Source organism: Gopherus flavomarginatus, chromosome 8, assembly GCF_025201925.1.
Source record: "Gopherus flavomarginatus isolate rGopFla2 chromosome 8, rGopFla2.mat.asm, whole genome shotgun sequence".
Lineage (NCBI taxonomy): Eukaryota > Metazoa > Chordata > Testudines > Testudinidae > Gopherus > Gopherus flavomarginatus.
In genome coordinates, this window is record NC_066624.1 from 105,926,979 (window position 1) to 105,939,030 (window position 12,052).

General features: G+C 44.1%; 1 protein-coding gene across 1 annotated transcript in view; it reads right to left on the bottom strand.

Moving 5' to 3' along the window:
* Positions 1-1,984: 1,984 nt before the first annotated feature.
* The window catches only part of KNG1 (kininogen 1), a 30,173-nt gene continuing 20,105 nt past the window's right edge, over positions 1,985-12,052 (bottom strand). Inside the window, exons 9-11 of the mRNA XM_050963729.1 lie at positions 8,158-8,265; positions 6,701-6,784; positions 1,985-5,282 (exon numbers count right to left, since the gene is read on the bottom strand). Coding sequence (XP_050819686.1) covers positions 4,092-5,282; positions 6,701-6,784; positions 8,158-8,265 — 1,383 coding nt within the window. The 3' untranslated portion in view covers positions 1,985-4,091. The remainder of the gene's footprint in view (positions 5,283-6,700; positions 6,785-8,157; positions 8,266-12,052) is intronic.

The following is a 12,052-nucleotide window of genomic DNA, read 5'->3' on the forward strand; positions in this document are numbered from 1 at the left end:
TGACATTTTTGAAATATAACATCCCTGTACCCTTTTGCTCCTATTTCACCCCCAATGCCAGTTCTTACCCTTTTCTTCTCCACTACTGCTATCCTCCCTTGCTCTTGCCAGTGACCCTACCCAACTCCTGCCCTCATCTCCCAACTTTGCTTCTATTTTCCTCTGCCCGAATCCTGTCCCTGTTCTCTACCCCCTGCTCCTGCCCTGTCCTCATTCTCTGCCTGTATTCCCCAACTCCTGCTCTGATCCCCCCAGCTCCTAAACCCCTTTTTCTCCAGGCTTCTATTCTCTTTCCTCCCTACCAAGCTCCTGTGTCTCTCTCCCTGCACCCAGTATCTCTTCCACACACACCCCATCTCCCTGTACTCCAGTCAGGGTGCTACTTCCTGGTCCTCTTCCTTGCTGCTTGGGGGTCAGCTGAAGGAACATTATGAGCACAGGAGAGACGTTTTCTCTGATACCACTTCTGGTGCTGGTGCCACAGGCAGCCAGGAGGCACAACTTTAGGGAAAGTTCAGCTCAGCCCCTGAAAACCCGGGCTGGAGCATGAATAGTCCAGATGGAATCCTCAGAGAAGTTAGGTGCCAAATGCTGACAAACCTCTACGGAATATGTGCCATCTGTGATTTTTCAGAGGCTTATAACTTGGCCAAATTTGGTTGGATTTTCATGGGCATGGCAAAAGACACATCTTTGACACCAGTGTGACCCCTTCCCCCCAGTCTCTGTCAATCTTTAAGTCTTTGTTCCAAAGCACTGAGGTTCTAGAGCTTCTCAGCAAAATAGTTATAATTTGTTTTTTTTAACATAGGCAAAACCATGTATTTTTCTCTAACTTTGTTCTCCAAAATGGCTGAACCATTTTAGCTGAAACTTTCAAAATAAGTAAAAAAAATTAGCCTTTGGCAGACACCCAGTATGGAAAATATCAGCCTGAACAATTTACATTTGGCAGAGTTATAAGCAACAGTAAACAGTATTTTATAGTGGAAAGTGTCAGACAGCCTTAAGTATAGACCGTGTCACCTATAATGAGGGCCCTACGAAATTCACAGTCCATTTTGGTCAATTTCACAGTCATAGGGTTTTAAAAATCATAAATTTCATGATTTCAGATATTTAAATCTGAAATTTCACAGCGTATAATTGTAGCGGTCTTGACTCAAAAAGGAGGGTTTTTTTTGGTGGGGGTGGAGTCCACAAGATTATTGTGGTGGTGAGGAGTTGCAGTACAGCTACACTTATTTCTGTGCTGGTGCTGGAGGTGCCTTCTGAGCTGGAAAACTGGAGAGCGATAGCTGTTGGCTGGGAGCCCAGCTCTGAGGGCACAGCCATTGCCAGCAGCAGCACAGAAGTAAAGATGGCATGGTATGGTATTGCCACCCCAACTTCTGTGCTGCAACCTTCAGAGCTGGACTCTTGGTCAGCAGCCACCGCTTGCTGGCTGCCCAGCTCTGAAGGCAGCACAGCAGTAAGGTTGGCAGTACCATAACCTCCCTAAAATAACCTTACCAGTCCCCTGCAACTGCCTTTTGGGTCAGGACCCCCAATTTGTGAGAAACACTGATCTCTCCAGAGAAATCTGTATAGTATAGGCTAAAAGCATATAAAAGACCAAATTTCACAGGAGGAGACCAGATTTCACAGTCCCTGATGTGTTTTTCGTGGATGTGAATTTGGTAAGACCCTACCTGTATTACTATAACCATATCTAAAGTGTCTGACCACGTCTGCCACATGAAAGTCTGTCAGTTGCAGTGTCAGTTCCATATAGAATAGTTAATATTTTATATACAGAAAATAGTAATATAGCTTTGAAAATTTATTCTAGTAGGAACATGCATGAGTGAGAATTCTTTATCTTGGATTCTCTGAACTGCCCTTTAACCTCTCTTCCAAGAACGGAACCTGATAAGTGAAGTACTGGCGGAAACGTTAATTAGAGTAAAGAAATTAACATGTCATACGTTTTCCTTTTATTTTGTATTCTCCAAAAATTTGTCAGTCCTGCAGAGATGAAAACTATGGTTTTAAACATCTAAGGAAGGGATTCTCACCCTGTTTCATACTGTACCCTCTTTTCAAGCTTCATTTGACTGGGTTTCTACAGATGACTCCCAGAATTCTTTCGGTTCCCACAATGTTTCAAACATGGTGCCATGGAATCAGTGCAGTGGTTCTTAGTGTGTTTCTGGCATCTGAGGTGAGGACGATGAGTTGCAAGTAGCTGAATAAATCCACTTCAGCAGAAAGCTAGAGCAAAAGTGGCCTTTCCTCTCACTTATACTTTTTCTATGCCAGTATAAGGCCTGGTCTACACTACGATTTTAGGTCGAATTTAGCATTGTTATCTTGATTTAAGCCTGGAACCATACACACGACAAAGCCCTTTTTTTTTACTTAAAGGGCTCTTTAAATCAATTTCTTTACTCCACCTCCGATGAGGGAATTAGCGCCGAAATCTGCCTTGCCAGGTCGAATTTAGAGTAGTGTGGACGCAATTTGATGGTATTGGCCTCTGGGAGCTACCCCAGAGTGCTCCATTGTGACCGCTCTGGACAGCTCTCTCAACTCAGATGCACTGGCCAGGTAGACAGGAAAAGGCCCGCAAACTTTTGAATTTCATTTCCTGTTTGGCCAGCATGGCGAGCTGATCAGCACAGGTGGCCATGCAGAGCTCATCAGCATGATGTGCACATTGCTGGGTCACATTGCCCAGCCCATACTTTGTGAGAAGTCTATGTCCTCATCACTCTCGTCACTGCACTGCCATCGCCTCCTCACCTGCTTTTGCTTTTGCAGCTTCTGGTTCTGTGCTGAAGAAAAGGCATGAAACAAATTGTCTGCCATTGCCCTGACGGACGTAGGGGTGACTGATGACATGGCTTACAGGGAATTGAAATCAACAAAAGGGATAGCTGTGCATCAAGGAGAAACACAAACAACTGTCACACAGAATGGCCCCCTCAAGGATTGAACTCAAAACCCTGGGTTTAGCAGGCCATTGATTTCACAAAACAAATCAGGTCAATTTCTTGTTTTGGTTCACTCCATCTATCTTTTACATCTTAGGCTGGCAGCAGATGGTGCAGTACGACTGCTAGCCATCATCATCTCCTGGGTGCTTGGCAGAAGATGCTGCAGTACGACTGCTAGCCATCATCATCTCCTGGGGTGCTTGGCAGAAAATGGGATGACCTGGCTGAGTCACTCCCATGTCTGCCCAGGCACCCCTGACCGACCTCACAGAGGTTGGCTAAAAGAGCACCCAGGAGTGCAACGACGATGGCTACCAGTCATAATGCACCGTCTGCTGCCAAAAGGCAATGAGCTGCTGCTGTGTAGCAATGCAGTCCCACATCTGCCAGCATCCAGGAGACGTACGGTGCCGGTGAGCTGAGCGGGCTCCATGCTTGCCATGGTATGGCGTCTGCCCAGGTAACCCAGGAAAAAAGGTGCAAAACCATTGTCTACCGTTGCTTTCACGGAGGGAGGGAGGGAGATGGGGGCCTGACGACATGTACCCAGAACCACCTGCAACACTGTTTTTGTCCCTTCAGGCATTGAGATCTCAACCCAGAATTCCAATGGGCAGCGGAGATTGCGGGAACTGTGGGATAGCCACCCACAGCTATCCACAGTTCAACGCTCCAGAAGTCGATGCTAGCCTCGGTACTCGATGCAGTCCACCGACTTAATGCACTTGGAGCATTTTGTGTCGGGACACGCAAAATCAATGGTATAAAAACGATGTCTAAAAAAAGACTTCTATAAATTCGACCTAATTTCATAGTGTAGACATACCCTAACTCATTGTTTTTAATGGAGTTACTCCTGATCTACACCTGTATGAGGAGAGAGTCAGGCACAGAGAATTGGCTCATGCTCTCAATTCCTCCAGAAAACTACTGGTGACCCTTTTAAGTATCATAGCTAACAAGATGAGAACCACTGCTCTATAGTATTATACATTTAACAAAAAATAATTTTTATGATTTTCTGTTTGTTGCCTAAAAAAATGGACCATAAATTGTTTGAATTACAGTAGAAAATCCATGAGATCAAAATCTGAGCACCATGGGGGTAGGTGCTTATTTTTCTGGTGTTGGGGTGGTGCGTTCAGACGGATGTGGTAAAAGATCCTCTTTTGTCAGTACTTTAGGTTTGTTAGTAGTAGTTGAGAGGTCTATGATTGGTTTCCATGGCTTTCCAGGACACTTTGGGACAGATGGTTCTGGGAGATCTGGCAACCCATCAAATAAAGGAATATCAGGAATAATTCCAGGGCTGTCTGTTTCTGCAGGGAGATCAGGGATTTCTATAGGGAGATCAGGGATCTCAATGAAACCATCTGTTAGATCTGTTGTGGACTGCTGAGTACTAGATAGCACATCTAGCTCTACCAGATCAGGCTTAGGAGATTGTGTACCTTCTGATATTTCAGCTACTGCAGCTAGCAGTGTCTCCTTTTGGTTAGTGACCTTCTCATGGAATTCTTCAGAAGACTCATATTTTGAATGTTTATCCTTTATCTTCTTTTGTTTATCCTTATGTTTTCCATGCCCGTGCCCACGTCCATGTTTATCCTCATGTTCATGTTCTCGTCTACACCCAATATCATGTCTGCGCCTGTGTTCATCGTCATGTCCATGTCCACGTCTATGTTCATGTTCTGGTTCACGCCCAGTATCATGTCTGCACCCATGTTCATCCTCACGTCCATGTGCATGTCTATGTTCATGTTCTGGTTCACGCCCAATATCATGTCTGCGCCCATGTTCATCCTCACGTCCATGTGCACGTCTATGTTCATGTTCTGGTTCACGCTCAGTATCATGTCTGCGTCCATGTTCATCTTCATGTCCACGTCTATGTTCATGTTCTGGTTCACGCCCAGTATCATGTCTGCGCCCATGTTCATCTTCATGTCCACGTCTGTGTTCATGTTCTGGTTCACGCCCAGTATCATGTCTGCGCCCATGTTCATCTTCATGTCCACGTCTATGTTCGTGTTCTGTTCCACACTCAATATCATGTCTGCGCCCATGTTCATCTTCATGTCCACGTCTATGTTCATGTTCTGCTCCACACCCAATATCATGTCTGTGCCCCTGTTCATCTGCTGGTTCATGTCTAACATCTTTTCTTGGCCCTGTGGTAGAGGTTTGTTCTTCTCTAGGTCCCTTTTCATTTTTAATTTGGGGTGTATGTTGAGCGGTTTCAGCTTTCACAGCTAGAGATCGGAAAGGAGTAAAACCTGGAGGCCTTCTTGCTAATACAGTCTAAAAAGGAACAGGAGATATTAGACAAAGTACACCATTTGGAACAATTCTGCTTGTGGTTGCAATGTAAAAGGTAGACATCTCTTGCCAACCTTTTTAAAAAATAGTGCTTAAAAAAAAAGTGAGACGGGGGAGAGGGAGTTCTTTGTTGACTGCCTGCCTCAGTTTCAAATATTTGAGAACTAGCAAATTGCAGATTATGTGTAAATATCAATCAGTTAACAAAAATATGTTGTTAAGAGATCTCATGAACTAAGCTGGACAGCCATGTGTGTCTATAAAGGTGATAATAGCACTTCATAGTGTTTTAGAGATTCTAGCTAAAGAAAACGCTTCACTCATCACTGAAATCCAGCCACCTTTAGGATAGAATAGTACGTACAGTAGGACAAGTGCTGACACAATTTATAAGTGTATACGTTGGTTTTAGACTGTGAACAATACTTTTGAATTCTGGAACTAAAATGCTTCCTCTATAAGCACAGAATATCGTATTGAGGAAGGATTGTGATGCACACTTCAGTCTAGTCTCAAAGCAAGCACGAAACAAAGACCTGGATTATTTTATTAAGTGAAGTATCACTTATTGAATTTTTAGCTTCTGGTTTGAAGATCTGTATTGTATGAGGTCACTAGAGAATAATAAACGTAGGTTAATGTCTATGCTACAAAACTTCTGTGTTTGATACCTGGTGACCAAAACGTCTCCCTCTCTGTCTAAACTAATATAGAACACCCTTTGTAAGAATATCTATTCATCTGACCCACAAAAGCGTATGGCTCTTTCCACATCAAATATCCAACATGGTTTGGTTCCTGTCCAACACAGTTTGCAAACTCAATCAACATAAATGTCTATGGAGACTGACGGTGCTCAGCATCTCACAGAATTGGGCATGACAGATCCTACAAAGAACGAATCATCAGGCAGGCAGAATAATCTCTATACTCATGGTAATGTTGCTTTCTTATTCTGCACCTTCTGCAGTTTCTTAGTGTATGTCTAAACTGCATCTGGAAGTGAGCTTCCCAGTCCAGGACCACAGTCTTGTGTTAGCAGGACTCCTGCTACTGCTTTGAAAATATCTGTGTAGACAGTGCTTTGATGTTATGACTTGGGTTGTGAGGCTTGCTTCCAGATGCAGTGTAGACGTATCCTTACTTAGCCCAGCATCTCACCTCATGCATTGCATTAGTTGAGCCTAGGTCACTGAGGTCCGAGGACGAGAGGAATGGTCACATTACTAAGATGATTAAAAGTGACCATTTCCCTTTCTTTAAAAATACAAAATATGAGCTAATCTGAGAACTGGATGTTTTGGGAGACAAAGGGATACAAATATTTCCCCACTACAAATTTCACATGTAGAGTTGTAAGTAGTCTGAAATGAAATAATATATTTATTGAGAATTCGTACCTCCTCTTCGGTGCAGCTAACCTTAGGGCGTATTGTCTTTGTCCAGGGTATCACATAAACTTGTGCTGTGCATAGCAAAGGTTTCTGTCACCAAATAAACAAAAACAAACAAATAAATAAAGCCAACATGGGCTCTTAAAACAACATGTCACAAACATGGGAACAGACTTATGTATGAATAAGGCTATACAATTTTTGTGACCCTTTTAAAGACCTTATTATATTTGGAGCTTTATGTGAATATCTGTGGAATCCATCTGTCTTATCTGTTCAACTCATAACGCTAATTCTCAGTACTTTTCATCTCCAAAAGTACTTTATAAGCATTAGCTAAGTAATCCTTATAGCACCCCTGAGGGTAGGTAAATGTTGATGTCGTTATTGCTATTTAAGATGGGGAAGCTAAGGTACAGAGAGGTTAAGGTCAAACATTTCAAAAGTGGCCTTTGTTACTGGGTGCCTCAGTGGAACTGACTTTACTGCCCCTTGTCATAGTATTTTTCAACCCTCAGAAATGAGCTCTTCCAGGTGGGAAAAGGTGTGTGTGTGGTGGGGAGATCCACCCACCACCACTCTGCTACAAACAGTTCCATCATCACCATCCCCCTGACCAGGCCCTCTTCTCCAACCTTAGGAGTGCTCTGTCCAGCAGCCCTAACCCATCGTTCGACCCCAACAGCAGCCAACTGGCATCCCTCCCTTTGCCCCAAGTGTGCCAGCCCCTAGCCATGGGAGCACTCCACTCCAGCAACATCAGCCTGCCCGCATCCTGATAGTACCCTCCCCCCCTTTCTTTTTTGAATCCACAACCCATGAAATGGTCAAAAAATATCTAATTAGCTTTGCATTAAGCAGACAGATTGTGCAGTTGGAGTGACTCCACCGAAGCAACTCTTTCTGCTGTCCTTGACAATATCTTGGGTCACCCACAGAGCTAATGATAAAGGTAAAGATAATGCTAGGAGAGAAAACTCCCTCAGTTTATTGAGGAGTGGCTAGCATTTATTGATCTGGCTGACTAGTGGTAGCAAAGGCCAATTGAAGTTATCTAATAAAAACACCAAACCTGTGTTGCTGGTTTGGTGAGGGTTATTTATTTATTTATTTTATTAAACCAACATGATCATCTCTGCTGCAATTCAGTTGGATTAATTTGGAACCATCCCTCTGACTTGGTGGTCTACAGCATCCCACTCACAGTGGTCCTTTCCATGTGGCGGGCGCCAGATGACTAGCCACTGAGGAGCATGGCTGCCAGACAAGCAGCCGCCAAAATGCCGCCGAGAAGCGGCAATGCCAAGAAGCGTCATCGCTGAAATGCTGCCGAGAAGTAGCGTCATCAAGAGGCTGAAAATCAGCAGCATTTTGGCGGTGACACTTATTGATGGCTTGTCCGGCGGCCATGAGGCAGGCGCACATAGATGCCCCGGGTACCGCATTGCGGACCCCTGACTTACACCATCTATTGTTGCCGCACAATCTTCATTCAGTTTCTTGACATCTGTCTTTGAGCAGTTCGTCTTCCTAATTCTAAATGTTATATTATAATTTAGTCCAGCAACCACCTGAAAAAGCAGTAAGAAGATTTTCGTCATTAAATGTGTCTTTATTACAAGAGGTTACAGAAAAGACAGTGCTCTAAAAACTTAACACCTTCCCACCAGGGGTATGTGCATAAAAACACACAAACAAAACTCTTTCACAGTAAAAGTGACAATCAGTATACATTTCTAATTGACCTATCTTCTTTACTCAAAAATCATCATAGCACTGAAATTGGAGGAGACAAAAAGATCAAAAGAATGTGAACAAGTTTGGCTTTGTTTTACTGCATGACTGCAGTAATTTAATTATTAACGAAGGAAAACATTAAGAGACACCACTGTAGGGAGCCAAATATAAGGGAAGGGAAATTGGGTGAGGTAAAATTAAGAGTCTGATAAATATAATCTCAGTGAAAAAATAAACTATTTGCCAAACACATTAAAGAGCTGAACTGTAATGGTTCATTAATGTGCCTGGGACAGTTGATTTGTTGTGGTAAAAAATACCACATAATAACAACATCTCAGAGGGTGGTAGGCACCTCACAGTAGAAACAACAAACACGGGGTGAAATTCTGGCTCCACTGAAGTCAGTGGGAGTTTATCACGGATTTCAATGGGGCCAAGATTTCACCCACCTTTCCTTTCCTGAAACTATTTATATACTGATTTCATTGATGATATAACAAGGGGGCTTCTAGACAGCAGGGACAGAATTAAAGAAGGAAGCACAGGTAAGATCAAGAAGATCATGTGGATTGCTCTGTGAGGCTAGTACATGCCATGGCGGGCTAGAAGTGTTTTTAATATTGTGATATTATTTAACAAATCTGTTAGCTGGCTAATTCTGTGTTGGCTTCACAGAAGAGTTGGGCCTTGGGGCCTGATCCAGTGTCCACTGAGGTAATTGACTTTCCATTGACTTCAGTGAGCGCTGGAACAGATCAATAAGGAAGCATGTCAATGAGGAGAGAGTGGATACAGACCTTTCAGACCAGCTCAGGAAGGAACCACGTGTGTGGAGCAAAGTGGAAGAGGCACACAGACTTTTGGGGGAGAGGCAAACAGTCAGGGCATTGAGGCTGATATTTTTGTTGAAGTGGAGAAGATGAGGATTGTTTTGTTCTAATCATATATCACGTGTAAACTAGGGCTGTCAAGTGATTAAAAAATCATGATTAATCACACAATTAAAAAACTTATTCTCAATTGCACGATTAATTGCGGTGTTAAACAATAATAGAATACCATTTATTTAAATATTTTTTGATGCTTTCTACATTTTCAAATATATTGATTTCAATTACAACACAGAATACAAAGTCTACAGTGCTCACTTTATATTTTTGATTAGAAATATTTGCAATGTAAAAAACAAAAGAAATACTACTTTTCAATTCACCTAATACAAGTTCTGTAGTGCAATCTCTTTATTGTGAAAGTTGAACTTATTAATGTAGAGTTATGTACAAAAAAACCCTGCATTCAAAAATAAAACAAATGTAAAACTTTAGAGCAGGGGTGGGCAAACTACAGCTCCCGGACCACATCCAACCCACCAGCCAATTTAATCTGGCCCTTGAGCTCCCACTGGGGAGTGGGGTCTGGGGCTTGCCTCACTCCTGTGCTCCAGCTGGTGAGCAGGGTCAGGGGCTGCTCTGTGTGGGTGTGCTGCGGATCTGCATGGCTCCCAGAAGCAGCGGCATGTCCCCTATCCGGCTCTTGTGCGTAGAGGCAGCCAGGGGGCTCCACAAGCTATTCCCGCCCCAGGTGCTGCCCCTGCAGCTCCCATTGGCTGGGAATTGTGGCCAATGGGAGCTGTAGGAGTGGCATCTGCAGACGGGGCAGTGCACAAAGCCACCTGACTGCAGCTCTGCCTAGGAGCCGGATGGGAGACATGCCCAGGGGCGGCTCCAGGCACCAGCGCAGCAAGCGCATGCCTGGGCGGCAAGCTGTGGGGGGCGGCATGCTGGTCGCCATGAGGACGGCAGTCAGGCAGCCTTCGGTGGCATGCCTGCAGGAGGTCCGCCAGTCCCGCGGCTTCCGTGGCAATTCGGCGGTGGGTATGCCAAAGGTACGGGACCGTCAGATCACTCACAGAAACACCAGTGAATCCGTATGACTGCCGTGCTTGGGGCGGCAAAAAACAGAGCTGCCCCTGGACATGCCGCTGCTTCCAGGAGCTGCTTGAAGTAAGTGCTGCCTGGAGTCTGCACCCCTGAGCCCCTCCCATGCCCCAACCCTCTGCCTCAGCCCTGATTCTGCTCCCACCCTCCGAACCCCTTGGTCGCAGCACAGAGCACTCTCCTGCACCTCAAAACCCTCATCCCCAGCTCCACCCGAGAGCCTGCACCTCCAGCTGGAGCCCTCATCCCACCCCCTACCCCCTTCTCCAGCCTGGAGCTCCCTTCTTCACCCTGAAGTCCTCATTTCTGGCCTCACCCCAGAGCCTGCATCCCCAGCCAAAGCCCTCACCCCTCCTGCATCCCAACCCCAATTTTGTGAACATTCATGGCCCATCATACAATTTGCATACCCAGATGTGGCCCTTGGGCCAAAAGGTTTGCCCACTCCTGCTTTAGAGCCTACAAGTCCACTCAGTCCTACTTCAGCCAATCGCGCAGACAAACAAGTTTGTTTACATTTACAGGAGATACTGCTGCCTGCTTCTTATTTACAATGTCACCTGAAAGTGAGAACAGGCATTCACATGGCACTTTTGTAGCCAGCATTGCAAGGTATTTACGTGCTAGATATGCTAAACATTTGTCTGCCCCTTCATGCTTCAGCCACCATTCCAGTCTTAGTGATTGGCTGAATGAGCAGTAGGACTGAGTGGACTTGTAGGCTCTAAAGTTTTACATTGTTCTGTTTTTGAGTGCAGTTATGTAACAACTGCCCCCCCTACATTTGTAAGTTAAACTTTCATGATAAAGCTATTGCATTACAGTACTTGTATGAGGTGAATTGAAAAACATTTTTTTTGTTAATCATTTTTACAGGACAAATATTTGTAATAAAAATAATATAAAGTGAGCACTGTACACTTTGTAGTCTGTGTTGAAATAGAAATCAATATATTTGAAAATGTAGATAAACATCCAAAAAATTTAATAAATTTCAATTGATATTATATTGTTTAACAGTGCAATTAATTGCAATTAATTTTTTTATCATAATTAATTTTGAGTTAATTGCTTGAGTTAACTGGGATTAAATCGACAGCCCTAGTTCCTGCAGCTCCTATTGCCTGGGAATGGCAAACCGCAGCCTTTGAGAGCTGTGGGTGGCCATGCCTGCAGACGGTCAATGTAAACACTGTCTTGCCGTCCACCAGCGGATTACTGTGATGGGCCTATCGGCCGCAGGTTGCCCACCACTGCTCTGGAGCGTTACTCAGGATGTAAGTTAACAGAGCCTCAAGGTAAAACAGTGAAGGCTCCATTGCTTGGGATTTTAAAACCTACTATAGGATAGACAGAGAATATATGGTATAGAATGCTGACCTGGAGGATGAACTAGATGATCTTACTCATAGGTCTTTTCTATTTCTGATGCCGTATGAAATGATGCCAAAAGGTTTGGTAAGGAAGAGGGGTGTAACAAACATCAGATTCCTTAATTGGAATCCTGCCCTGCCCTATTGTTTTGGGTCCAGATAAGACAAAAAATATGTTGATGGATTTTTTGTGGGGGAGGAGAATCCTTTTGGATGCATCCTAAGAGGGCTGAAATGTGCAAGAACGGGCATTCAGATACCCTGGTGATCAAAGTGGTAAAAACACTTGGGCAGATAGCTCCCAAGAT